The sequence below is a fragment of the Ursus maritimus genome, unplaced genomic scaffold (genome assembly GCF_017311325.1).
Source record: "Ursus maritimus isolate PB19 unplaced genomic scaffold, ASM1731132v1 scaffold_1, whole genome shotgun sequence".
Taxonomy (NCBI): domain Eukaryota; kingdom Metazoa; phylum Chordata; class Mammalia; order Carnivora; family Ursidae; genus Ursus; species Ursus maritimus.
The window spans coordinates 72,089,141-72,117,008 of record NW_024423343.1 but is presented as its reverse complement, the minus strand read 5'-3'; the positions used below and the strand labels follow the sequence as shown (position 1 = coordinate 72,117,008).

At 39.0% G+C, this 27,868-nt stretch overlaps 1 protein-coding gene across 2 annotated transcripts in view; it reads left to right on the top strand.

Annotated features, from left to right (window-relative positions):
• GPD2 (glycerol-3-phosphate dehydrogenase 2) overlaps nt 1-24,646 on the top strand; it is a 137,334-nt gene extending 112,688 nt beyond the window's left edge. For both annotated transcript variants that reach the window (XM_008686991.2, XM_008686990.2), the window contains exons 10-17: nt 9,860-9,994; nt 10,246-10,421; nt 10,970-11,101; nt 12,029-12,187; nt 17,651-17,763; nt 17,848-17,926; nt 18,121-18,219; nt 21,302-24,646. In XM_008686991.2, coding sequence (XP_008685213.1) covers nt 9,860-9,994; nt 10,246-10,421; nt 10,970-11,101; nt 12,029-12,187; nt 17,651-17,763; nt 17,848-17,926; nt 18,121-18,219; nt 21,302-21,427 — 1,019 coding nt within the window. In that variant the 3' untranslated portion in view covers nt 21,428-24,646. The remainder of the gene's footprint in view (nt 1-9,859; nt 9,995-10,245; nt 10,422-10,969; nt 11,102-12,028; nt 12,188-17,650; nt 17,764-17,847; nt 17,927-18,120; nt 18,220-21,301) is intronic.
• The last annotated feature ends 3,222 nt before the right edge of the window (nt 24,647-27,868 follow it).

The following is a 27,868-nucleotide window of genomic DNA, read 5'->3' as shown; positions in this document are numbered from 1 at the left end:
TCCCTCTGCCCCCCCCAGTCTGACACTTCCATCGGTACCCTCCTTCCAAAACACAATTCTCATCATCACCTCCTGGCTCAAGAATATCCCTTGGATGTCTCCTCACTGACTTTAGGAGAAATTCTAAACTGTCTCGCATGGACTCTAAGGCTGTCACGACTTGTCTTTGCAGCTTTATATTCCACCACTCCACCTTGATGCATTTTATAGTCTTGTCATTCCCAAATCAGTTCGTGCATTTTCAACCTCATGCTTTGTTTAGGATAAAACTTCGCTCTGGGATGCCCTTTCCCCCAACTTCTCATCCCCAACAAAATACTGTTTCCAGTTCAGAAACCACCTGTCATTATCCTTTGTACTTCGGTAGGACGTTGGTCTAGCGTATTGCAACGTTCTATTACAGGTAAGCGTCTAAGATATAGTCTCACTTGGAGCTCCTGGAGGGTTCTTTATTCAGCTACCGAGCTTGTTGTCTATCTGGTATGCTACTCATAATTGTTTTGAATTAAAATGAATTAGTAATAGGTGCTTTCAGGGTTTTTGATGTGGGTAGCAGTTCGAAAATCTTTCTATATTAAGATAGCAATTTTAAGATTTTTGAAAAATGGTCTTCATCTATTTATATCAGGAATCTTCTGGAATGTTGGCTTCAGTGGACGACATGCAGAGACACAATTTTCTTCTTGATGTGACTCACTAAAATCTATGAATCCTTTTTCCCTAAAGGATTTTTTGTCATCTTGTGATCACACATTTGCAAATAAACAAACTGCTTTAAAAAAATGGTCCCGAGGACTCTCCTAGTTTAATTGAACAATCCATACTGTATAGTTTTAGTACCTTCTGATTTCAAGTAATAGATGTAATTTCATTTTGAGTAAAGTCTCTTTGGGTATCTACATTAATGGTACAAAGGTATTAACTATGTGGAACTGAGATCTATGTTGGTAATGTTTATACTGTCTCTCTCAGACACGCCCTCACATAGGGTTATTTGGGAAATTGTCATGCCTTGTTTAATATCTGCATTTCAATCCTGAAAATGCAATGCGATTTTAGCTGGATACTTTTTTTTCCTTTTGAAATCTAAGAGGAGCTTCATCTGTATATGATTATACTTTAATGTATTGATTATTGTTAATGAATCCTGCTTTGTTTCTCATTTGCCTGAGTATGATATTTGTTAAAAGTGGGTTTATATTGGGCCCTACGAGCAGGAAGTTTAGATTGTTGGAGCAAGAAGTAAAATTAATTCAAGAGCAGAGAGCTCTATCTTGACAGTTTCCAAATTCTTAAAGTTCAAAAGCAGTAAGATGAGAAATCTAACTGCTTATATGTGCTGAGAGGCTGGATGTGCTGGAAACAGGTATAGGTTCCAAAAGGCCGCTGGGCCCATATCGTAGGTGGGGATTTCCACCAGTGAAATGAGCCTTGGGCTGTAGCAGGCACGGAAGCCTGCACCCCTTCCTCACTTGTATTCTGCCTGTGAGTGCACAGGAGACTTATCAATACCTGCTGGGACCGGGTTGGTCCATAAAAGTCTTGTCAGTTCACATGCCTTTTGGTAGTCAGGTTGATGGGTAAACCTGGCAAAGCGTTTGTTTGTTTGTGGGGTTTTTTTGCCAATTTTGATTTTTGGTTAAAGTGGCCAAAGTTCATATCTAAACACTATAAATCAGGCCTGTCTCCTAGCAGTCCAGGGACTCTTGGGATTAAGAATTCCCTGGGGACCAAATATCTGGGGTAAAAGCAGAGGTGACAGCTCTTCCATGTACTTCATTCGTTTCCCTGCGCACACTATCACACCTTTGCTACTTCAGCTTGCTCTTTTTAAAACAACTAATTAATCAACTAATTAATAATGATTCCTTATAGTTTTTTTTTTAATTTATTTGTGTTTCTAGTTGACCAAAGGCCTCAGATTTGAGGAGTTACCCTCAGTCTTGGAAGAATGCAGTTTGCTACTGTATGTCTGAATCTTAAAGTGGAGACGTTTAAATTTATATTTTTTCCAAGGAATTTTGGTGTAACCCGATTTCTCTTCCATTATGATGAAATGTAGAGAGAAAGTCAGCTTCAGGCCCTACTCACTTCTCTGACTGTAGCCTGGTGCAGCCCATCTTTCAGTCCTTCCACGTGTCTGTAATGGGTAATACATGCTTTGTTTTCGAAAACTCTACAATTACTGAGCAATTTTTAGGCTAGACACTCTACGGAGCATATTGCCTATATCATCTCTTTGGTTCCTCATGACAACCTTACCAGGTGTATTTTGCAATTCCCACTTCATAGACGTCGAGACAGAGGCCCCATGACTGCAAGCTTCTTGCCCACGTTTGTGCGTGTCGGAGCCAGGATGAGGACAAGTCAGGCTAGCCGCAGTACATGTGCTTCTGAGTACCACATGCTACTCTGACTGGTAGTTCCAGGTTTTATGATGTGATAGTATATCCACCAGGGAGTGGATTAAGTCCGTCAATTCATTTCCTGGAAGCTGCTAGACGCTTGTTGAATGATAATGACCTTTGCTCTGGACCGGCCTCATTTGGATTTGAATGTTAAACTAGAGGAGGTTTCCTATCTCATAACTAATCCCTTGGGCCAAGCAGCCTTCTCTGCAGATTAAAAAAAATAAAGTTTGTTTAGGTCCTAGAGCAATAGTTTTGAAATGTTTTGCATTCACCAGGGTTGACATAATCATTTTAAAAGGATTTATTAAATGGATGAATAAGTAAAATTCTGACAACAGTTTCTGAGCCTCCCCAAATGGCTATATCCTTAAGGAAGAAAAAAAAGTGTCAAATCTTAACACTCCATGCTGTTCTCAGCAGCTGCCACACTTCTGCAAAACGCGTCGGAACCATTCTGAAAAGCATTTTGCCTGTTGGGAATAAGACCATGTCTTCTTTTACGATTTAGAAAGCTTTCCATTCACAGGCTGAATTTTCTAGATTACTTGTTTGTTCTTTTCTGAAATGGGTAATTGATAGTTGTGTGGTGTGTATCGGGTTCGGAAGAAAAATGATCTTTTGAAAAATGTATCATTAAGTCTGCCGGGTAGAGGTTAATCAGAAGGCTGCAGTGGTGAAACTAAGCTATGACTTAAAGGGATTGAGAGAGACAGAAGATTTGCTGAGTGCTTTATCCAGGTAGTTTTTCTGGAGTGTTTCTCTAGGCAGCGTCTTGAGTTGTACACAGGTTTTCACATATGCAATTAGTAGTGTTTATAGATTGCCTGTTATTCAATTAACAACCGGGCTGGCCGTATCAACTCACTGCAGACCTGCCTTTTCACTGCCAGAGATTGTACCAGGGTTATCAACTTACACAGGCTTGGATGTCTTCCAGCTGTTTAATTATAGTGTCACACGCCTTGCTTTTTCTAGTTTCATTAGTTTATAAATGTAATATAGTATCTTATTTCTGTGATTAACACTTCATTTCAGCAGGTTAAACATGCTGGTAGAGAAGTATTGATTTCTGACACTATTTCCCCTGTGCTCATTTAGGTATTTTCACATGCTTTTTATTGATTTTCTGAAAGTGGCAAACATGAGAAAGAACACCCCAAAACGTATGGCTAAATAACTCATGTGAAGCAAAACCGCACATCGAGCTCTTAATTGTCACTTCCTGTGGGCTTCATTTTCTATTAATTTTTAAAACAAACACTTGTCTTGCCAAGGTGTTAAGAGTAAAAATATTCATTATAATTTGAAACAATTACACAGCACTTAGTTTTTTCAACCAGCTGTGGAAAATGTCTATTCAGCTGTATTATTAATATTTTACTCTTTATATATTATATACTCCAAAACTGGAATGAGTTATTTATTGGGATTGCAACAAAAATAATCCTTGAACATGATGGTAAAAGGACTACCTTTTTGAAAATATTGCCAAGTATTTTTATACACTGTAGAGGTGCTCACATGGGTTTTTAAACATCTGGGCATTTGGCACTTAAATAGTCAACTGGGTGCCCTCTGGGTGAGCCGTTCTAATAAATGGTGTTTAATGAGGACTTCCCTCAACTCCCGTGGTAGTGTTGTTTCCTGTCATCTTGTTTTATTAAAGCATTTATTTATGTTAAAAGAGAATATCCAATTGTTCAAATATATAGATTAGATACTTTGTACAAAGCCTGGGATACTGGCTCAGAGGCCCAAATATTGCTTTTGATTTTGTAATGTAGGCTGTTCTTGTTTGATACAAAAAAGTTCAGAGAATGTTTTAATAGGCCACTTCATATTTATTGATCACTATACAAAACCCCTACTTGATGTAGGATTTGGGGTGTTGAGAAATATTAGAATTGACATTGCTAAAGACTTTGAACACGGTGAGAAAAATGAAACAGTAATGAAACCTGGTTTAGCTATCTTGGCCGTATGAGAACCAGAAAAATCAAGATGAATTTTTGAGCTCTGAAGCATAAAAGCCTTGACTTGAGTGATTTTCTTCACATATTATACCTTGGAGAATTTAAAGTAGGTGATGTCCACTGCGTGCTCTTGGCTACAACCTGAACCCTAGGAGTGATTTCTGTTTAAGAACTTGAGGGTAGTACTTAGTTTAGTAAATACTTCAGTATTTAATTTAGTAAAAGTTGGTACTTAATTTAGTACTTTTCAGTACTTAATTTGGTAAAAATATCTTTTATTTCTTGGAACTCATGAGATTAGTTGGAGAGGAGGATACTTTGAAATGATAAATATGGAACATGTTAGGACAGTAAAGTATTTGGGGGGAAGCATGCTATTACAGCAGATTGTATTCTCATGAGCAAAGGAAATACGGTCAAATTTCACTGAAAGGATGCTCAATTAGAGATGTGGGTAAGGGCGCCATGGTGGGAAGTACCCGGCTTGATGATCCACCAGGGCAAGTGTGAGATCCACTGCTTGGGGATTTTTATTCTAGAGCTGCTTTGTGTAATATGATAGCCTGTGCATGTGCATGTTGTGTGGCTTTTTCATTTTTAATTAGTTAAAATTAAATAAAATTTGAAATTCAGTTCCTCAGTCACATGAACCACATTTCAAGTGCTTCATAGGCTCGTGCAGCTAGTGGCTAGTGCATTGGACAGTGAGAGGTAGAGCATTTCCAGCACTGCAGAAAAGTCTATGGAACAGTGCCGCTCTATGGAATCGAGATGCATTTATACACACTTTTAGAGAAGGAAATACTCGATTTAAGAGAGTCATTTAGTTTGTATTTTTTTTTTATAAAATAAATGTCTCGTAAAAAAAAACAACAAAAACAGAAACAAAACCCTCCAGATATAAGGAGGCTCAAGAGGTGAGAAATTCAGTGATTCTGCAATGTCTAAGGTACACGGTCCTTATTTCACTCTGTCACCCTCCAAAGTGGCTTCAACCTGGGTTGGTTTCCGGCCAACGCAGCTGCAGCAGTTTCAGGCAGAATTAAAAGATAGCTTAACGATTCTCTATTCTGTCTACTGCTTTGGAATCTCTTTCTTCAAAGAACTTTAATTAGGGTTTGTTTAACAGTGTGCAAGGTTTCCACTGTGGGTGAATAGGTGATAAGGAGAGAAACATGTTAGTTCAGTTGGTTGCTGTCTTTTATACAAGAGGTTAGAATTCATGTTTTATGTGCTTAGCTATGCTCTGCCCTATGGACATAGATTATGCCTATGCCCTGACCAGTCATTACTTAATTCCAGGGGTGGAGAGGTGCAAGCACTATATCCCTCAGCAGGAAATAGCATTTTGAATAATCCACAAAAATCATTAAATCTTAAGGTTGGGAGAAAACTGATAGATAACCTGATCCAACCACCCTCTGGTCTAATAACATAAAAATCCTGCAGACCAGAAAGACTGATTCATATTTTAAAGATGATTTAAACTTTGATTATCCTGACGTGTATCCTTTTAGATAAATTTAATCCCAACATTCATCTGACATAATTCTGTGTTAAAGAGCTGAATGCTAAAATATAAAATCAATGAAGTTTCCTAGCACATTATAAACTCTTCTTGGTAGTGTTTTCTTTTCTTTTTTGAGTATCAATGTCCAGAGTAAGGATTAAAACTGGTATCAGTATACATAATGTTTTATTTAATATTCCCCTGTGAAGGGAAACCTCAGCTATTTTAGTTTGGTCTTTTTGTTGTAGACAACACAATTTTGCAGATGTGTTTTTCTGCCTGTTATACCAGAAGAGGTAAAGCATTCGCCACAGAGACTATTTGCATATGCTTCAGATTTACTCTAGAGAGTCTCATTTTCCATCAAATAATTTTAAAATCAGTCAGAGGGCTTTAAGAGTCGAAGCCAAATTCCTGATCAGTGTGGCTACCTAAGGAATTTCACAGACACGCTCTGCAGACTGTGGTGACCACAGTGACGTTCTATGTGGTTGGCTAAGTTTTATTTTTGACTCAGAGGGCTATTTGAACTCTAATGGAAAATAGTGGTAATTTCCTAGTTAGGTTTTTTGTACAGATTAAAACATTGCATGATTCGTGTGGACGTTTCACAAGACTTTTGTGGAATTGCGTGAAGCAAGAATTCACCCTTATTCCATGGAAGCCATCAGGATAAACCTAATTAAGAGAAGGCACATATCAGAAGGGCAGGTTTAGAAATGAAACCTCAGCATTGAGACTCTGTGGGTCTCCAGTTAGCGAGACTGGACACCCTCAGCTTTCTGCACCAGCCCTCGGTGTTTCCTCTTCTGTGCTTCTGAGGCGGTGTTGAGATATGGATTTGATTAAACACACTGCAGACGTGTGTCATGTTAAGAGTAGGGCCCTCAAGGAGCTATATTAAAATATGCCAAATTTACCTTAGATGAATTTATCTTTACCAGAAATCTATTTTTTTTTATTTGAGGTCAAGAAGGAGAGATTATCTGTCGTTCAATATTATTTGTTTTCAGAGTCTTTCCCCTGTACTTGGTTAGGCAACTTTTAAAACAATTTTTTTGGACTTTTATAGTCCTTTGAAGAGTGTTTGTGACTCTTTCCATAGAGTCTGCTAGATATTTTCTAGATACTTTTCAGGTGGTGCCGTGCATAAACACCAGAGGTTCACTGTACCAGGGCGCACTCCCAAGGACTGAGTGGGATCTGAAATCCACACTGTCCACTGCTCACAAAACGCTGAATGAGATATTTTAATTCGAATGAAGTTTGGGCATGGTATGGGCTGGTAAGGGTCCTGATATTTATGTCTTACATGTAAAATATTTCCTTAATTTTCTGAGACTTGAAATATGTCAATTTTTAATTTTTAATTTTTTTTTAATTTTTATCATTTTGTCATTTTGACCATTTTTAAGCATACAGTTCTGTGGCATTAAATATATTCACATTTTTGTGCAACCATCACCACTATCCATCTCCAAACCTTTTTTGTTCTTCTCAACTCTGTCCCTTCAGTAAGCACTAACCTCCCATACCCAACCCCCCTACCCCCTGGCAATCACCATTCTGCTTACTGTCACTATGAATTTAACGACTCTAGGTATCTCACATAAATGGAACCATACAATATTTGTCCTTTTGTGAATGATTTATTTTACTTACCATAATGTCTTCAAGGTAGGATGTGTCAGAATTTCTTTACCTTTCAAAGCTGAATACTATTCCATTGTATGTATAGACCACATGTTGTTTAGCCAGTCATCTATCAGTGGTCGCTTGGGTTATTTCCATATTTTGGCTGTTATGAATGATGCTGCCGTGAACATGGGAGTGTACAAATTTTTTGTACTTTCAGTTCTTTGGGGTGTATGTACCCAGAATTGTCATTGCTAGATAATATGGTAATTCTATGTTGAATTTTTGAGAAACTGCCATGCACTTATCAATAGCGGCTGCATCATATTACTCTCCCATCAGCAGTGCATAAGGCTATCCCAATTGCTCCACATCCTCACCAACGTTTGCTTTTTTTTCTGTTGTGTGTTTGGTTTTTTTTTTTTTTTTTTTTTTTTTTTTTGCTTTTTATAATAATCATCGTAATGGATATGAAGGGGTATCTCATTGTGGTTTTCATCTGCATTTTTCTAATGGTTAGTGATATTGAGCATTATTTTATGTGCTTATTGGCCATTTGTATATCTTTTTTGGAGGAATATCTTTTAAAAGCCTTTGCCCATTTTTCAATGAGGTTGTCTTTTTTAGTTACTGAGTTTTAAGAGTTCTTATGTATTCCGGATACTAACTCCTTGTCAGAGATATAATTTACAAATATTTTTTCCTACTACATGGGTTGCCTTTTCATTCCGTTGTTAATGTCTTTTGATGCACAAAAGTTTTTAATTTTGAGGAGTCCATTTTATCTTTTTTTTTCTTTAGTAGCCTGTGCCTCTGGTATCATATACAGGAAATCATTGCCAAACCCAACGTCATGTGGATTTTCCCCTATGTTTTTTTCTAAATGTTTTATAGTTTTAGCTTTTATATATAGGTCTTTGATCCACTTTGAGCTAATCCTTCTGCATGTGGATATCCAATTTTCCCATTGTCTTGATGTTTTAAAGACAGTCAACTTTTCATCAGTAAGGGGCGTGGCTGGGAATAAGACGAAGGAGGAGCTGATTCCAAGTGTGGTCAGAGCAAACTTGCTCTTACTTCTCTGTTATCCAGGCATAGACTAGCTGATCTCTGAAAGTAAGGGCAGCAGGACCAGGTAAGCATTCACCTCCTCCTCATCTACATCATTTGGCAACTCTTGGGTGGGTGCATGTGGTCAGCTCCTTGATGTGGAGAGTGGAGAAGAAAAGGACTAAGCCATTCCTGAAGCTGATTTGGATAAAGAAGAGTAGATTCTGAAAACTCTGCCCTCGGGTCTTGCCCTTGGCCCTCCTGGTACACCAGAACCACAACGAGGCTACTCTCCCTAGCCGTCTTTAGGTCAGTAATGAGTGCTGGGCAACAGCTGTCTCATTCTATTGTGAAGTCCAGCGGTTCTTGGTATACAGAGGTAATTGTATTCTGACAGAGTGTAAGAGAAATTTCATGGGATCTGGAATATTCAAAGGCCTTCCATACACTGTAATAGAAGTATGGTGCGCCCAAACTGGGAGGAGTCAGTATGCCTATTTCTGAGGCAGGTATAGGGATAATGGGATAAGGGGCGGGGCGGGGGGGAGAGATTGTCTAAGAATATGAACTTTATAATCGGGAAGAACTGGGTTCTGATGCTCTTCTAGCGTTTATAAGATGGTTGCTTTGGGCTGGGTGGTTAAACTTTTTCAGGTTCTTTATTCTCATTTCTATGGTAAGAATAATAATTACTGATGCTATGAGTCTTTGTGAGATTAAATGAGATGAAATGTGTATGTCAAGTGCTTTGACAAGCCTAGGCCTACTATAAATGCTCAATAAGAGGGTAGCGTTGATGAGGGGAGAAAATACCCTGTTTCGGGCTTGTTTGTTTAGTGAGGGTCTTTGTCTTTCTTGAGGAGAGAGGGCTAGGTTTATTCTAGGAGGAAATGTAACAAGTCACAAATCTATCCGTTTGTCTTTGTTTTGTTTCTACTTTGTTGTTGCTGTTCCTTCCAACTATTCTAGATCCTTCCATCTGAGGGCTGCTAACATGTTTCTTTTGTTTCCTCTTTTGGTAGGAATCAGTGTCAGTGATTTTCATGTTATTTGCTTTTTTTTTTTTTTTCATGCAGATTATCTTTGTAACCAAATAATTCTTTGAGTTTTTGTTGTACTTATCCACTCGGTTGTTATATGTCAGGGCTTCTTCTCTCTTTCAAAGCCCATATTCATGTATTCCTTTACTGAATTCTCTCCTGCTTATTAACTGTTTCAGAGAGTTTTTGTTGAAATATCTTTAAGTAATCCTCTCAACCCTTCCCATTGATTCTTCCCAGTGAGAAGAGGGGACGTCCTGGCAGCATGGAGTGGTATCCGCCCCCTTGTCACAGATCCCAAGTCTGCAGATACTCAGTCCATCTCCCGAAATCACGTCGTGGATATCAGTGACAGTGGCCTCATCACTATAGCAGGTGCTTTATATTACCTCGTGTTTCGGGTGTGCTTTAGACAGGACCCTGAGTTACACCGTCCCACCAGAATCTCTCCTGATGCTAATGAACAGGGAATGTTTTTGATGATTCTGAGTAAAGTCTTACACATTGCTTTGCCCTATTTGTTATAAACGACAGGTGAATTGTGTTATGAATCAGTTGGCAAATGGATCATTTTAAGAAAAACAAGGAGTGGTAACCTAATGAATTATTTATCTAATTATTTGTAGGTGGCAAGTGGACGACGTATCGCTCTATGGCAGAAGATACCATAAATGCTGCTATCAAGGCTCACAATTTGAAAGCGGGACCAAGCAGAACAGTTGGGCTTTTCCTTCAAGGGGGCAGAGATTGGAGCCCCACCCTCTACATTAGGCTTGTCCAGGATTACGGGCTTGAAAGTGAGGTGGGCGCGCATCGTCCTGTTCTTCACCTCATCTCACTCTTGCCTCGCACAGAACTGGCAACCGGGAGGCCTCCCTGATTTAGAATTTCCTTTTGCCGGGTTTGTTTCTGTCTGCATGCTGTGGAAGCGAACTGAGGACAAAAGCTGATCATACTTCTCTTCATTTGCCTAGAAAGCAATGCACATACTAGTTTCTATTTTAAAGTCTGGGGTTGGTTTGGTTTGTTCTCTGCAGACAGAGTATCATCCACATTCTTTCTGTCTCGAGCCTCAGGAAGGCTGTTCTTCAGAAGTGACATTGGGGGCAGAGTGAAGCAGAGCTTCATCAGTCACTGATACAGTGATACATGCGTGGCCGACTTAGTGCTGGCCTAAGCATTCAGAGCCCAAGTGGTTTCCTCCCACAAAATCAAAATCTAATACCCTCCTGGAACTATTAGTTACGGGCTGTGAAAAACTGACAGGATAAGCGTGTGCCTTTTTTTGCTTCGTGCCTAGAAGGTATTGATATTCAAAGTACCTGCCTAATGTAGATTTCGTTGTCCTAGGTGGCACAGCATCTTGCCGCCACTTACGGTGACAAGGCTTTTGAGGTGGCCAAAATGGCAAGCGTAACTGGAAAAAGGTGGCCCATCGTGGGAGTGCGTCTTGTGTCAGAATTTCCATACATTGAAGCAGAGGTATGTGAACGGCTACGCGGGAATTTCCTATCTGCTGTGGGATGCTGGTCACCTGTTCCTTTGTCGTTGTCTTTAAAAATTATATCTAGCTAAGTTTTCATGCCCGTTTGCCAGCCAAAGCCTTTAGCAGAACGTTTGCTCAGCCCAGATCCCTTCATTTATAAATCTAAGTGTTGATTCTGAAGTGATATTGACAGTGGTAATGATATTAATAGAAAATCCGTTATTTCTTCCTCCTCCACAGAGCTATCCCAAGTCTGGTGACTTCACAGTTGTTTGCCTCTTTTGTAAATTTGTAGCTCTTCAAGTTTATACCACTCACGCCCTGGCTGATGACATATCTAGGTTTGCACTTAACTTTCCAAAGATAGAAGCTTTGTTTCTCATCAAGTTTCTACGTTTTGTGAAACCAGAGACCATGCTTTATATGTCTTTATGATTCATTGTACTTTAAAGCACGAATGTCCAGTAAGCCTTTGCTTGTTGATTGACCGCAAGCCCTCTGTCATCTGCACACTGTGAGACAGAAAACTCTGGACAGCCTAGAGAGATGAGACCATACTTTTTCATACTTGTTCTTTGCGTACTTGGCTATGTAAATTAACATTCGTCTTATGTATAAGCAAAGTGGTAAGTGATTTACTGTGGACGGTAAATGAGAAACGATGCAGTTTGCATGTTTGTGCCAGGGTCAGGTCAGGGAGAAGGCATCAGCTCTTTTCCATTTTGTCCCAATTTACAAACCTTCTTTGGCAGGTGGGCTGGGAACTTGTATGACATCATTATTTGTCTCATGCCTAGTAGAGAATGGGAGTATACAAAGAACAATGTCACTTTCCCTAAGCGTGAATTTTTTTTAAGCGAAATTTTATTTCTTCTTTTTAAGAAAAGGCCCACACTAATAATTCTGCTTTAATTTCAACTTAGGTGAAATATGGGATTAAAGAATATGCCTGCACGGCAGTGGACATGATTTCACGGCGGACTCGCCTGGCCTTCCTAAATGTCCAGGCAGCAGAGGAAGCCCTACCCAGGATTGTTGAACTGATGGGCAGAGAACTGAATTGGGATGATTATAAAAAAGAGGTATTATATAGAAGTCTTTAAAACCACAGTTCCTATTATAAACATGTCATGTCTTGGTCTTTTAGTAGAGGCTAGCATAGTTTTCAATGGGAACTTTCGATTTCTTGCCAGTTTCTGTGTGTGCTGGGGGGGGGGGAAGGCGGTGTTTAATATTGCTAGGTCTTAGGAAACTGGAAAGATATTCTGGTTTCAAAATGTGTTGCTTATTTCTGGAAAATCTCTTACAGAAAAATACTCTTAAATTTGTGGTCACAAGTCCCAAAAAAGTAGGATAGTAATGCTTGTGGGTAGAACCTTTTCTGGTTTTCATTGAGAAAACTTTTAGAATGTATTCTATAGTGAAATTCACACTTGTGCAAATTTGTCTTTGGTAGGAAATAGTGGTTTTATTTCCTGACCACTAAATGCTTATTGATTTGTGTCATTTGGAATTTTGTATTTATATCCAAATTGAAAAAAAAGAAAGGCAATGGTGCTCAGATGCCCACACGTACAGCCCTGGGCTTGTTGTAATAAACAGAAGATTTTCATGATTTTTAATTAAACCAAACTGCTATAATATGCAGAGACATTTTCATGTATTTATACAAAAAATACTTTCTGTGCTCATTGGTTCCGTTCCTTCCTCCCCAGGCTTTCTTGAACCCATTCCATTGAAGCTTGTTTTTGCCCCTTTGCTATAGCTCTGATCACGTTCGCGGATGGCTTCCATGGTGCCTGACATATACTTGTCAGTTCTTGGTCCTCCTTTTACTCATGCACTTAGTGGCATTGACACAATTGATTTCTCCCTCCTTCTTGAACTACATTCTGGAATCCTCTCTGTCTTAATCTACTTGGGCTGCTATTACAGAATACCACAGACTAGGTGGCTTACACAATAGGCATTCGTTTCCCTCAATTCTGGAGGCTAGAAGTCTGGGATCAGAGTGCCAGCATGGTTGGGTCTAGTAAGAGTGCTCTTCTGGCTTTCGGAGAGCTGCCTTCTTGCTGTGTCATCACAGGGAGGAGAGAGAGGAAGAAAGGATAACCCCATTCTCAAGACTCATCGAAACCTAATTACCTCCCCAAAGCTCCATCTCTAAATACCATCACATTGGGGGTTAGGGCTTCAATATGTGGATTTTGGGGGGAACAGTTCAATCCATAACACCATCTCTTTCAGATCTCCACCTGCCTTCCCCAAACCACCACCACCATCACCACCACCAGCACTCCTACCACTACTACTACTAACCTCTCCGTGTCAAAAATAGCTATTCCACCTTTTGGTTCCTTAGGCCTAAATCTTAGTATCATACTTTACTTGAATCCATCAGCAAACTCTATCATATTTATCTTCAAACAATGGCTTGAATTCAACCCCTTCTTAACACATTCAGTTGCTATCACCCTGTTTCCAGCTACCATCATTTCTTTCATGGTTTATTAGAAAAGCTTCCCTCCCACAAGGCAGTGTTCTTACTTTAACAACTGAAGTGATTCTATTAAAACGTAAGCCAGATCATTGGATATGTCAGTCCAAATGAAGTTCAGAGGGAAGGTCTGAACTAAAGATATAAATGTAAGCCATCCCGCTGGATGAGATCATATAGGGCATTTGTCTAGTTAGATAACAGCAAGTTGTTCAAGCACAGCCCTGGAGCTCTCCAGAGTTTAAAAGTTGGGTAGATAAGGAAGACTCCCTGAGAAAGGCAAAGTGATAACTAGCGAGGTTGGAGAAAGTGTGAAAAGACTGAAGAGAGAATTGTGTCCTAGAAGGAGAGGAAGAAAATATTTCAAGAAGAGGAAAGCAATTTACTGTATCAAATGATGCTGATAGACTAGTAAGAAGAGGACTGATAATGAACAATTACTTTGCTGAAACACCCTCTGTTTTACTCAGTGTAAAGCCCAAGTCATGACAGTGGTTTACAAGGTCTCCATGATCTTGCCACCACCTTTCTGGTCCTTTTGGACTTCCCATCCATTCACTCCCCACAAGCTGAGTTGCTCTTCCTTATTTAAGCCCTGTTGATCCCTCTGCCTGAAATGTTCTTTCCCAGATACACTCATGGCCTCTGCCTTCACATCCTACTGGTCTCTGCTTTAAAGAGGCCTTCCTTAACTGGCTTAAATGAAAGAGCACCACCTGCCCATCGGAATGACATTTTCTATCCCTCTCCCTACTTCATTTTTCTCTTTGGCCTCTATTCCCATTTGATGTACTATGTATTTAGCTGTTTGTTTATTTGTTGTCTGCATCTCATCCTGAAAATAAGCTTTCCAAAGGAGAGGACACTATCTGCTTTGTTTCTGTCACCTCAGTGCCAGCCATGGTAGGCCCTAAATAAATAACTGTCGGTGAGTGAATGAACATAACTGAACATCTGTGTCCTATATGGAGGGTGGAAGGAAGGTTTGGGCATAGGTCCTGTCCTAAAAGCATTCTCATTCTGGTGTAGATTCCCAGAAGTGCTCACGTATCACAGTCACCTGGAAATGTAGGGAAAAGAACAGATTTTGAGGCTTGACTTTAGACTGTCAGATTCAGGTCTTCTGGAGTGAAACCATGGCCCTACATTTTAAATTTTTTCCTGTAGTAGTTTTAATGCAGTGTTTATAGTGCACTGAATAGCAGAAGTCATTGGCTGAAGAGCTCCTTAACCTGACCACAAGTCTGTCAGGGGTAACCTTTACCCCCATTTTATAGTTGAGAACACAGGCTCAGGGAGGAAGTCTAGTCAGAGTTAATACACCTAGTAAATTGTGGAGCTGGGGCCGAACCCAGATACTCTGATATCAGGGCATGCGCTATCCCCCCCGGCCCTGTTGCCTCTGCATTGGCAGGACGGGTTGTAGTTCTTCCGGTGTTGGGTTTTGATTTGACGGACTAAAGCTACATACAGAGACAACCCAAGAATGAAACTTGCTCCTTTGTTAATGCCAATCATTTTTTTTTTTTTTTTTTACCATATAGAAAGATTGGGGATAATGTGTTCCTGTAAAAATTATGGTTGGAAAGATTTGAATATGCAGGAAGATAGCTGGTGCCAGGAATTCAGGCTGTAGGAGGTAGGAAGGAGGAAGAAAATTCTGTAAACTGGCTGTGTTTGGCCCTCCTGAGGAAACTAGATTTAACTTCATTCAGTTCAAGTTTTAGGAGTGGATTCGTGTGCTCAGAAATATTCTCCCATCCCCCTCAACAAAGTAAGAGAAATAAAAGACCTAAAGTTATTACCTAGTGTCTGAGCCATAGGAGTATTAATGAGACCTGTGGATAGTCTAGAGAGAACAAAGGAGAAGGAAAAAAAGAATTAAAGGTTAGAAAGCTGGACTTCTGAGAAAAGGTTAAAAGCATTGGGATTATTTAACCTGCAAAAGTGAAAACAGAACAAGGTGATAAATAACTCTCTGTAGATGAATTGTGGTTGTTTTTACCAGTCAATACTTAATGAGTGACTTGTATACTGAGCATTATACCAAATATTTTAGGGGAATAATAAATAGCTCATAGTTTCAAGGATCTTGAAATCTAATTGAATGGTTACAACCAATATATATCTTGAAATGTAGGTCTATTTTCAAAATTGAGAGAAAGATTTAGAGAACAGCTACTCAAGATCAAATCCATCTGCATTGGAAGAACTGATTAAGGAAGAAGACGTTGTCTAGGGGCACTGGGGATTGATAGAGGAGTTGGTGGGGACATTTAGAGAAGGGGACATTGCCAAATTGTGCTCCGCCAAGGTGTAAATCAAAAGATGACTACACGGACAGAAGAATTTGGGAAATTCTGAGTTCAACAAATGAAACTATTTTCTTTAGCATAGATGATTTGGTGCCTTTCGAATGCCTATGTGCATTGTCAGTTTCCAAAAGGGAACTTATTCAGAGACAGACCCACCTCTCACTCTTTGGAAGGGCGGTGGGGAGGGAGAATAATACTAATCAGGATGCATGCTGGGAAACGCTGCCATAGCATTTGGTGAGGCCGATTTTATACCTTCAGATAACGCGTACGTTTTCTTGAGAGACTTTAAAGAGAAGACCACTTATGTCGACTGAGAGAGGCTTACAAAAAGAGATTCTTTCAAGATTGATTCTTATGAGAAGGAAAAAAGGGGCAGCAAGTGAAGAAACAAGACTGTGACTCAGAACAAAGCCAGCTGAGAAACACCACATTTAAAACGGATGGAAGACAGGTGCTCCACAATGAAAGCGGATCCTGGACTAATGGGAACGTAGGAATAGAGTGGTATCAGGAGTCGACTAAAGGTTGGGGAGAAAATGCTAAGGACACCGAAAATAAAATTTAAAAATCAAAAAGAATGCATGTAAGGCCTAACCTAGATCATCGCATAAAGTACTGGCACCATATTCGTGAACGCTGGAGAAAAGGGAGAACAATTCAACTCAGAGTTTAATACCAAATTTCTTTCCTTCTTTTTTGTCAAGGAGAATGGTTTTCCGTGTGAAAAGAGCAAAATAAATATTGGTAAGAGGAAATAGATATTCAAATAGGAGGCTGTTCTAAATGAGTTTATCTGCCAGCCCAGAAAAATGATATCTCTGGGTACTCAGAGAATTTGCAGATGGGATTATTTAACTACCGTCGAGCTTTAAAATATTGTGGCAAATAAGAACAGAACCAGAAGACAGAAGGTGGGCAAATGTAGTACAAAATTCCAAAAAGGGAAAGGAAAGAAAAAGACGGTTTGTAAACTGTAAGCCAGCAGGAGAGTGCCATGAAAAACAAAGACAGTGTTCTCACCCCTAGTTAGCTATCTGCTTAGGCTGGGGACAGTGGAAAGTGTCGAAGTAACCGTTCGGAGAGCATGTTTCTTCTCATGACTCTGTAACTTCCACCCAACTCCCAGCATCCTTGTGACGAAGCTTCAGAGTAGCTAACCCTGTGATGTCTGTGGATGACCGTGCATGCCACATTATAGTAACTGTTCACCACCTTTAATTGCTGTACTTGTCACCAAACCACAAGGATTGGGTTCTCTAGATTTGGTTAGACCATATTGGGTGAGAATACTCTGCAGGAGAAGAAAACGAAATATTAAAACACACAACAGCATGAATGAATCTCAGAATTATTGTGCTGTGTGAAAGCAGTCAGACACAAAACACTACATACTATAATGGACCCTTTTATGTGAAACTTGAGAAAAGGCGAAAGCCCTCTGGAGACAGGAAGCAGATCAGGGATGGCCTGAGGCTAGCAGATCAACTGAAAAAAAGGACCTGAGGAAGCCTGGGAGGGTGATAGAAATGTTCTGTATCTTGATCGTGGTAGAGGATACACCAAACTGTGTCTCTCAAATAGGTGCATTTTACTGAATATAAATGATACTTCAGTAAAACTGGAAGAAATAAATTGTGCTGGTCAGAAAAGTGAGAAAGAAAAATAAAGGAGAAAAAAAATCAATAATTCTTTCCATAAATCTTTGAACTTTGTGTATGCCTGTGTTTTAGGAGGAACTTGAAACAGCCAGGAAGTTTCTGTATTATGAAATGGGCTATAAATCTCGATCAGAACAGTTAACAGATCGCTCTGAAATTAGCCTCCTGCCTTCCGACATCGACAGGTACTTCTAATAAGTTTCCGTATCTCTCTGTTTTGAGTTGACCTCTGTAGGTATATTTTTCCAATGCTCGATGTTGTGTTCCAGGTACAAGAAGAGATTTCATAAGTTTGATGCAGACCAAAAGGGCTTTATTACCATTGTTGATGTTCAGCGTGTATTAGAGGTAATATATTTTTTTTGGTTCAGTATCTTTGCTAGCAGAAAAACATAAAAAACTCGATCAGATCCTTTTTTCTGCATCTAGTGCTTTCTATAAGTAATTTTCTCCTGTGATTTTTGAAAGGTTGGTAGCATTAAGAAAAGGGCATGCATCATTTTTAATTAAGCCTCATTATTTTGTGCTTTCCTTTTATTTAGAGTATCGGCGTCCAAATGGATGAGAATACACTACATGAAATTCTGAATGAAGTAGATTTGAACAAAAATGGACAGGTTGAACTCAATGAGTTTTTGCAGGTGAGTTGTGGTGAGGGGAAACAAGCGTATTTGCTTTTTATCTTTTGGTTGTGAATGACTGTTCGAGAATGGATTCTTAAGTCCACATGGTAGTCGCTTCATTCTGTAAAAAAGAAGGCTTGAAGCCAGCCAAGTTTGCCTCTGTCTGCCCTCAAGGATCAGGCTTTGCACAGTGCATTTCTTTTTTCTTTCTTTCTTTCTCTTTCTTTCTTTCTTTCTTTCTTTCTTTCTTTCTTTCTTTCTTTCTTTCCTTCCTTCCTTCCTTCCTTCCTTCCTTCCTTCCTTCCTTCCTTCCTTCCTTTCTTTCTTTCTTTCTTTCTTTCTTTCTTTCTTTCTTTCTTTCTTTCTTTCTTTCTTGTTGTTTTCCTAAGACATTCTGTTGGGTTGGGCAATTGAGATTAAATCCAAGTTAATTATGGCTGAAAGGGCTGAATAAGAAGTTGCTTTTTAGAGAACTATGCCATGGACTGCCACTGCCAACCCATTCTTTACGTACTTCAAAGGAGGCACGCCCCATATTTCTAATGTGGAAAGTAATTTTTTTTATGAAGTTAAAAAAAAATCCTAGTTGTATTGATTTGAAAATAGTTACTAGAGACCCTGAAATGTAATTATTATATTCTTATGTTATAAAGAACCTGAAAAGCAAAAGAAAGAAAACCTGTATTTTGGGGTCATGACTTCGTAATTCAAGCATTTCTATTTTTACTGTTCCACTTCCCCAAGGCTCAATTGTTTAATCGTAACCATGAAGAAAGTAAATTCTGTTATTCTAACTTCAAACTAGATGTTACGCATCATTCCTTAAAAGTTCCTTAAAAGAAAGAAATTTAATAAGCCCATACATTATTTGTAGCTGTCCATAGGACTCTGATCATATGAAGAATGCACTGGTCTCCAAGCGGCCAGGTTTTTTTCCACATTGCTTCTTGGGCAGGTATTTCAAATGAATGCCAGGTCTTGCTTGCACCCTGGCAATGATGAATGCTGAACATGAAATAAATTAATGCTGGGGATTTTGGTCAATGTCAGCCCTTTCTTCACTGTGTCAAGTTAAACAAACAATATCAAGGCAAAGGAAATGGTAATTGTCTCTCTGGAGATGAGCTGCAGATAAGAGCATTGTTGAATCTAAATGCAGAAAATTTTCACAGGTTGTGTCCAGCATTACAAAAAAGAATGTTTAGTTCTTTAGCTTACTGTTTAAGTAAGTGAACATTTGACATGGAGTTTAAAATATATGCTGGGGAATTAGAAACCATTTAATACATTTGGGGGGGTCTAGTATTTTTCTCGACAATATTTTATTGTTTGTCTCAGAATTTTAGAAAACTTTTCTTCTAAGAAATAGTTTATGCTCCATTTCATGCATGTTGTAAATAAACAACAGCATTTAAGGTTGAAAGACCTGGAGTTTTAGAAACAATAAGAATCTAATTTTATGGATCTGCTATGTGGTTTGCGTTTTAAGTAATTTTCTTGAGTGCAATAGAATTAAACACATAGAAAATAATTTAAACCATCTGCAGGTTTCCTTGTGGAGTTTTTAAATAATTATTTCTTGTCCACTTCTAAATGAAAGAGACTATTCATGCTTCTACTAAGTACAAATACACAGTGTAATTTTCAACTTAAAAAATGCTGACCGTATTTCTCATGAAATATATTCACACCCAAATGATGTTGTTGTTTTCTTCTCGTAATATGGTTTCGAGATACTTGTAATATTTAAAGAAAACTGAATTTTTAAAGGTTGGTACCTCATATAATGTTTATGGATGGATCAAGAAAAACTCTAGCTCTATCAGTTTTGTTAGCTCCGATAAACTTAAAAGGTCTTCATGGAACCATAGACAAAACAATAAACAATAAATTGTTCTGTCTTTGGATGTCAGCGTTCTTTATGTTACACCATTTGTCAGATGTAAAGTATGTTTTTTAGGGCTGTTTTTTTGTTTTTGTTTTTGAATAAAATATTGTTCTTTTCTGAACATAAAGAGCCCATGTTTATCCCATTAAATACCTTTTTGAATCTAGATCTGTTTTTTTCAATAATCATGATGGAAGGATCCCTGCAGATGTTGCATGGTTACATGACTTTATTTTTAGGTCTGGGCTCTAATGACCCTCTGCATGTAGGAGTCCATCTCTAATAAGCAATGGCTTATGAAACAGCTTTTAATAAGGTCATGAAATTCTGATCCAGCCCCTTGGCAGATGCCTCTGACGCTTATTCAGAGCCATTTTTAAGAAATGTATCTCTGTAGGCTAGAGAGTATAACCCTAAAAATATTTTGAGAATTTTTCCTGACCCATGGCTAAGTCAGTTCTTTTTCAAATAAATAAAATACAAAAGATTGGGGAAGTGAGATCAAGAAAAGCAAATAGTTAAAACCACATCAACTTGAGAAAGAAAAAAAAAAAATCCCCATGCTCATAATTGCAAAGTGCCTTCCAGATTAAAGGCCTTTGCCCGCTGACTGCATGTAATTTCAAGACTAATTCTGATTTTATCCATTGGATAAAAATGAATTAACTAAAATCTGGGCTGTGGAGTGCTTTTAATTCTTAAGGTAGATCTCTGGGTCCATTTCAAGGACTTAAATGTAAATTACTTTAAAAAGTCTTTAAGGAATTTGGATTTAAGGGACTTGAAGTTGTCAAGTACAGTAACACTAAAAAAGAGTAGTTAAATATAGGTCATGGTTTGTCTTTGTTCAATCCCTGAGATTCCTTTTTACGATTTTTAAATGAAATTAAAGATCCAATATTTGAGTTGCTCAAAAAAATATGTGCCCTGAGCGCATGAAAGGGGCAAAAAGTGATGCATTCAATTTGCATTTTAAAAGCACGCTGGTTTGCTAGGTAGGCATAGTTTTTGCAGCCATTAAATACCTGCCCCTTTCCTCCTTTTTGAAATGTTCAAAAATCGTGTTCTTCTTATTGGAGCTGTAATGCCTGCTATGGTCTTTGATGGGGCACTGAATCGCCTCTGCCTGCTGCAGAGGTAACCCTTAAAATGCGGCGAAGAAGGGAGGAAGCATGCCTGCCTTCTGACTCTGTTGCCTATTTTCTCTTGAAGCTGATGAGTGCTATTCAGAAAGGAAGGGTGTCCGGAAGCCGGCTCGCAATACTAATGAAAACTGCAGAAGAGAACCTCGACAGAAGAGTCCCCATTCCAGTGGACCGAAGTTGTGGAGGATTGTGAGTCTGGGCAGTAAATCCACAGCCAACAGACATAGGAACAACACATCATCACGTAACAACCAGAAAGGACTTATACCACTCCAAACTAGTGGCTATGGATAGCTGCCTTTGTTAACACTGGGAAACATTCCAAAGCTTTAGGACGTTGATGTATACCCTTTATTTATAGTTGCCATTCAATCTAGCTTCTAAGGAGCGTATTTTATCTTTCTTCTCACTTTCAATGCACACTCATTTAATGTTTTGCATCCATTTTGTAGCCTGTTAGACTGGACATACTCCCTTTTTGTTTGTCTCTTCGTTTATTCTGAATCACTCCTAGGGACAGAGCATTTTGGCCGAAATTGAAAGGAAGCTGGAAATTTCGTGACATGCACAAAGCTCTGGACATTAAGATTGTAGATGGGATTTGTTCCTAACAGCAATTGAGCGGGGAGTGACCTATAGAAATGATAGTGTTTCTGGAGACCACTCAGATCCTTCTTCCTGGAGATGGTCTGCCTTCCCCATCCAAACAATATTGTGCGGTTTTATAGCCAGGGTATGCCTGGCAAAACCAGAGAGGGAAGACAAAGTTTAGATATGGTTACAAGAGCGAGTCTCAAAGAGAAACTCTGAACGCTTCCAGAATCACAGGTGTAAGATAAGGATAGCATTGACATTTGCTTACACTGATAGTTTCAACTCAGCAATTCAGTTTTTTTCCCCAGTCACTGCTGGTTTTTCTTTGACTATTATAGTTGCCAGGAAGATCCTTGCTTTTCATGTTTTAAAACCAGCATTTAAGTGGCAAGTTGGATGTAATGGGATGAGACTAAATTTCTCAAATCCTTACAGTAGTAATAAAGTTAAGGATTAAAAATCTGTGTGTGTATCCACATAGGATAACACGATTTTCCATCCCCAAATCCTAAACTGTGGAGCGTGTGCTGTTGTCAAACATGGCCTATTTTGCTTAGTTTATTGCATCATTTTGGGGGAGTAATTTCAAACAGAGAGTAAAAGAGGATCGAAGTAACCTTTAGTTAACTTTAATTATAATTATTTGTAAAAAGGCCCAACGCTGCAGTATTCAAGCTCCTTTGGGTTGCTTAAAGCCTTTCTCCTTCGCTACTCCGTGGAAAAGTTCTCAACCACAGAGAAAAAGAAAAGAAATAAAACCTGGCACAACACATACCCACACACAGACCCCTCCCCCACCACACACACAGAGACACAAAACAAAAATAAATCTGCATTGAATTTAACAAGTAATGCATTGAGTTTAATTTGGTATGCTTTTGCAATCCTTCACTAGCATTTTAACTGATCACCTGAGTATTTACCCACTGCGCTTCCTCTTGTGACGTTAACTACCTGCTTTCTTATTTTCTAAGATCAGGTTGTGTATGTAATAGGAGATATAACCCTTTATTTAATGGCAGGCTTTAACTGCACAGACCTGAGATCTTAGTGGGGTTTTTTGTTTTTTTCTGTTTTTTTTTGAACTGGTCCATAAAACACTTTCATGCTGTAATTTCTGTTTACGTGAACATTGTAGAATACCTTTCTGCCTCATTCAAGTGGGGTATGAGCCTGGATGTTAACACTGGAGGTTCACTCACCGCCTAAGCCCCCACCCCGCTTCAAAGCATTCATTTGTTTTTAAATGAAGTTTAAACTTGCCACTTCCTAAAGGAAAACCTAAAATGGAGCAAGGGGTGCTCCCAGGTATCACTGTGAACATTTTTCTTTCAACGTGTGAGCATTTTACGCTGCCTTTTAAAAAAAATATTGGAAGCGTGTGGCTTTGTAATTTAGTGTTTTTTTGTTTTTGTTTTTATCAAGATACGAAGTTTCACTCTTTAGAACCCGGTGACCCTTGGTAGGAAAGCTGCGGATAATGTGCCACAGTACATTTGTGCTCTCTCTTTCTCTCTTTCTAGTTAGATCAAGATAACGAGAACTTGCGCCCTCCCTGAACCCTGAACCCATTACAGTAGGGACCGGCTTTGTAGGCTGACTGGCCTGGGCCGAGCTGTATTTGTAAAACAGGCCTGGTTCATGCACGCTTTGCTATGAGTGAAGTTCCTTTAAGGACAAAGAAAAGCGCACTTTGCTTCTTTTGAGCGTCTCTGCTTTTGCTGAAAATCTGCTAATTCTAAAACATACGCTCTTTCACCAATCCCAGAGACTCGTGTTGGAAGGGAGCTGGTTCCAAGTCTTTACTGTGAATAAAGCACCCCCGCATTTTTGTGTGCGTTCTTAATTAAACCTGTACAGCTTCTGTACCTGATTCAGAAAAGGGGAACGGAAATGGAGGGGATTAGCCCCTTCAAAACCTAATCCACGCACAAGAGAAATTTTCTTTCCTTTTTGTACAATTGTGATACTAGATGATTCTGTGGGGGTGGGGGGGGTGCAGAGATTGTCTTTATTATCAGCTGATTTATTTCAAGAGCCTTTAAGGGGATTCGGGTGAAGGAACCCCCAGCTGTGGTGAAGAGCTGGAGGCTCCCTTAAATAGCCCCAAACCACAGTCCTAACAATAGTGACAGTGCTGGATTGTTCCTTAAGCCAAGGTTGTCTGCCTCCTAGCCCTCATGCTGTTGGCCATATTCTTGCTTTCCATCAATTCATACTAAGTATAACTTTAGGATTTCTGCTCTTAAATGCATGCTCCCTATTCTGCTTTAGTTTCTAGCTTTGTTTTGTCTTTTCCCAAATATGTAGCTTAGTCTTTTGTTCAACCACCAAAATCTCATCATGACTTTTACTCAACATACTGTAAGGATGATCATTGATCTTATTTCCTTTTTTATGTATTCGTAAAGATTTCTGGCCTATGAATGTAATAATATTGAAGTCAGTGACACTCTAACTTGCACTGTTTTGCATTATATCAGCCCTTTTCAAGGAATAAAAAAAGCCCTACTGTGTTTTTAAAGACGGTCAAGTACAGGCCGGCGCTGGAGTGGCTATGGGCGCTGCATGCCTTCGGCTGAGGCACTGTCTTGTAGTGTGGTGGGTTATTGTTCTAGATGGGACTGTTAAATACTGTGTTTGAGGCTGGGTTGTCATTTTTATAACTGTCTTGGTGTTTTATCGCCATTATTTATTACTTTTGATATACAGAATGAGCTGCATGCATTTATAGAGCAATAAGAAGATGTATTTAATGTGCCTTGTTTTTAACTGAATAAGAACTGAAAGCACGAATCAATAAAACTGATTAAAATGGTCCAGTTGCTGGCATTTTGATGTTACTTACAGTCAGAGAAATAACTTTGATTACTGTTGAAGTTTAAAAAAGTTTGTAAATATTTCCACAAACTGTTTCTTTTTACTGGCACTTACACACGAATTCTTCTGGCTAGGACTTTTGTAATTTTATCTCAAAAGTGAATCTCTGCATAGACAGATGTAATTTTATGAGACTGCCAGAATTATTTGTATTAATTTGTTGCTGGAGCCTTGAGGGCACGACTTCTGTATTTGTGCAATCCTGTTCTAAAATTGTATTCATCCCGTTACAACTCTGTTGAATTCTTTTTTTTTTCTTCCCTTTTTTTTTTTCTTCTTGGTCAACCAGAGCTTTTCAGCCCAAGCGTTCCCAGGCACACTGATGAATTTTATCATAACTAAAATCAATAGAAATGAATGGGAAAGATTACATAATCCATTTTGATCATCTTACATGTCAAGTTAGTGCAGGGTTGCCAAGTGTTGATAAATGCTCTGACAGAAAAAATGCTATATATTTTCATTGTCGGTAAATCAGTAAAGCTGTTATCAGTTTTAACACAAATTTTACAATGCCCATGTTATTTTATAGGTTTTAATTTACACATGTATATGGAGTATATTCTCCATTTGTGGTTTAGACGTGCTGCCTCCTGGTTTTGCATGCTCAAAGGCGTGTGTGAGTTTCCGAAGGTTCTTTGAAATTGTACAGAATACCCCAAAGCGACGGCTCCCGGACAGACTTGTAACAATGAACTGTTTGTTCAGTGCCCGGAAAAAAATATATTGCAGCTCAAAGCATTGTCCAGTGATCTAGCTTATCAAATTTTATAGCACTTTAAAATTTGTCAACATCCAGTTTGTCAAGATACATGGCTCCCAGTTTTCAAAATGTATAACATTTATGGTAAATCAAAGAAAGGGAAATAGATAACTAACATCCGCGTTTGCAGTCTTTGGCAACACTGCATTATCACCGGTGTCGGATTTCACCTGATGCCATTTGACTTAGAAAGGAAGGAAACTAAGTTTTAAATTGATGTGGCACCCTCATAATGAGAGCATGTCTGTATAGGAGATGGAGTTGATGAGCCTTTTATGCCTATATTTTGTATTTGAGGTGCATAGCTACCAAACTTGTGAAATGCACACACAAAACGGGAGCTACGTGAGCTATTAGGACACCCGAGAGAGTCCTACAAGGTCCTGGGCTAAAAAGCACGTTTTGGACCATTGGCAAAAAGTCAAGAACTACCTTCACATTTTGTCAAACACCTGATCCAGAATCGTAAGATTCATTCGATCTACGCAAAATAACCTCTTTAGCAACATGATCAGGGCCACGTTCCTTCTCCACGTTCGGCATTGAATTGCATTGTTCAGGAAACCCAACCATCGGTTCCCCTGTGAGTTGCCCGTATGCTCTGCTCGTTGGGGTCACATGGACGTTCAGGTATGTCTCCTGCAGTCGTGGAGAGTGTATCATGTTTCAGTGAAGAGATGGGAGGCTTGAGTGGCATGGTGCCCACCGCGGCTATTATTAGAGCGTGGCACATGCCACAGCTGGTTTCACCCGCTTCTGAGCCCTTCAAGCCCATTATCTGGGGTCTTGAGCAGAGTATCTCTGGTCTCATTTTCCAGGTACAGCTGCTCCGTCGAGCCCAGGTTCACGTCTTCGTTGCTGCTGCTAGCTTTCCTTCAGTGTGGTGTCTCAAGGAGTGGGGACGTGTCAAAAAATGTTTTCTTTCTTTCTTTTTTATTTTGGCCCTAGTGCCCGTAAAAGACAGTTTGGGTTGAGCAGAGTCTTGGATCGGGAAGCTGCTTTTTCATAGTCCCAGGAATTCTTGACTCGTTTTCACCTTCTAAAACTGGGTCTGACTTTTTCACAATCTTTAAAAAATTCAACTTTGGCATATCTGATTTTGCTTTAAAGGCTGCCTTCCTCTGTTTGTCTAAGTGATCTAAACGCAATGAGCTTGATGAACATATCACTTTTCTTGAACCTGACCTTAGTGCCCTCTTCGGAGCAAGCAGTTCCCTCTTCACTACCTCCTTCCTTCAAGGGTCTTAGAGGAAACAGCGGCTGCTGCTTCCTTTTCATCTGTTGCCTGGTAGATTTGCTCTTCTTTGCTTAAAATAATTTTTTCTTGTTGTTTTTCATCCTCACCATTAATGGATTTACAATTCATTTTTATGCATTTTGAGTTCTTTCTATCCAAGTTAAGAAGCTGTAAATCTTAGATCCATTGAAATGACAGTGAGAAATATTTCATTTTATCCCATGAATCATTTGCCATCCTTATTGCAGAAAAATGGCAAAATTATGGTGTACCATGTTTTCATAAATTACCCGGCCTCCCCCCTCACCCCAATTCATTTCATTATTTGTTTGGAAAGACTGTAAGAGTCAGAATGCAGACACTTGTGGTAAACAATTCTGATTTTACAGCGGGCTAATCAAAATTTCATAACATCACAAATTAATTCCTCTGGCACCGTGAAGAATTTAATTCATGTACAAAATATATCATCTATCTTATAACTAAAAAAAATAGCTTGATATTAAAGTACACTCTGTGATTTGCTAGTATAACAAAAGGGGAAGAGTACTGAAATCCTTAAATAATGTATATAATTTTCATTGGGTTTCATATGTCAAAGTAGTCATTTATGTCCTGAAAGGTGTGTGCTTTGCACTATGTGTTTGAACACTATTAAAAAATCATGGCTTCTTCCAAAAAGGACAAATCATCGATTTGCATTTCACAGATGGCCTGGAATGAAATACCTTAAATGGAGACTCCCTCCCTCTGCCCTTAGGCACACCCTCCAAGGTAAAGATTGAGAATATTTCTAAAGATAAATATTTTTAAAAAAGCAATAAACTAAGTCGGTTACTATCATGTTAGACCATTGCTAAATGGACAGGTTTGTCTGTTGTCTTTAATCTCTATTTTATGATCAGATCTTTTAAGGAACTCCAGTCGGTTATTTATACAGTTGAAAAAGTCAAGTTTATCCTGATAAATATATTCGTCATCGTGAGCTGCTAAACTGTTTTCAAAATGGGCCATTTTTTAAATGGAGCTTATCCAGCTTGATCCATGCTTTAAGCAGCACTGAACCATTAAATAAAAACCTGGGACAAAATGCCTTTGAAAAGGGTTAATTAGCTTTAATATTGATTTATTCCATATAGGACGCTAATAGACTAGAACAT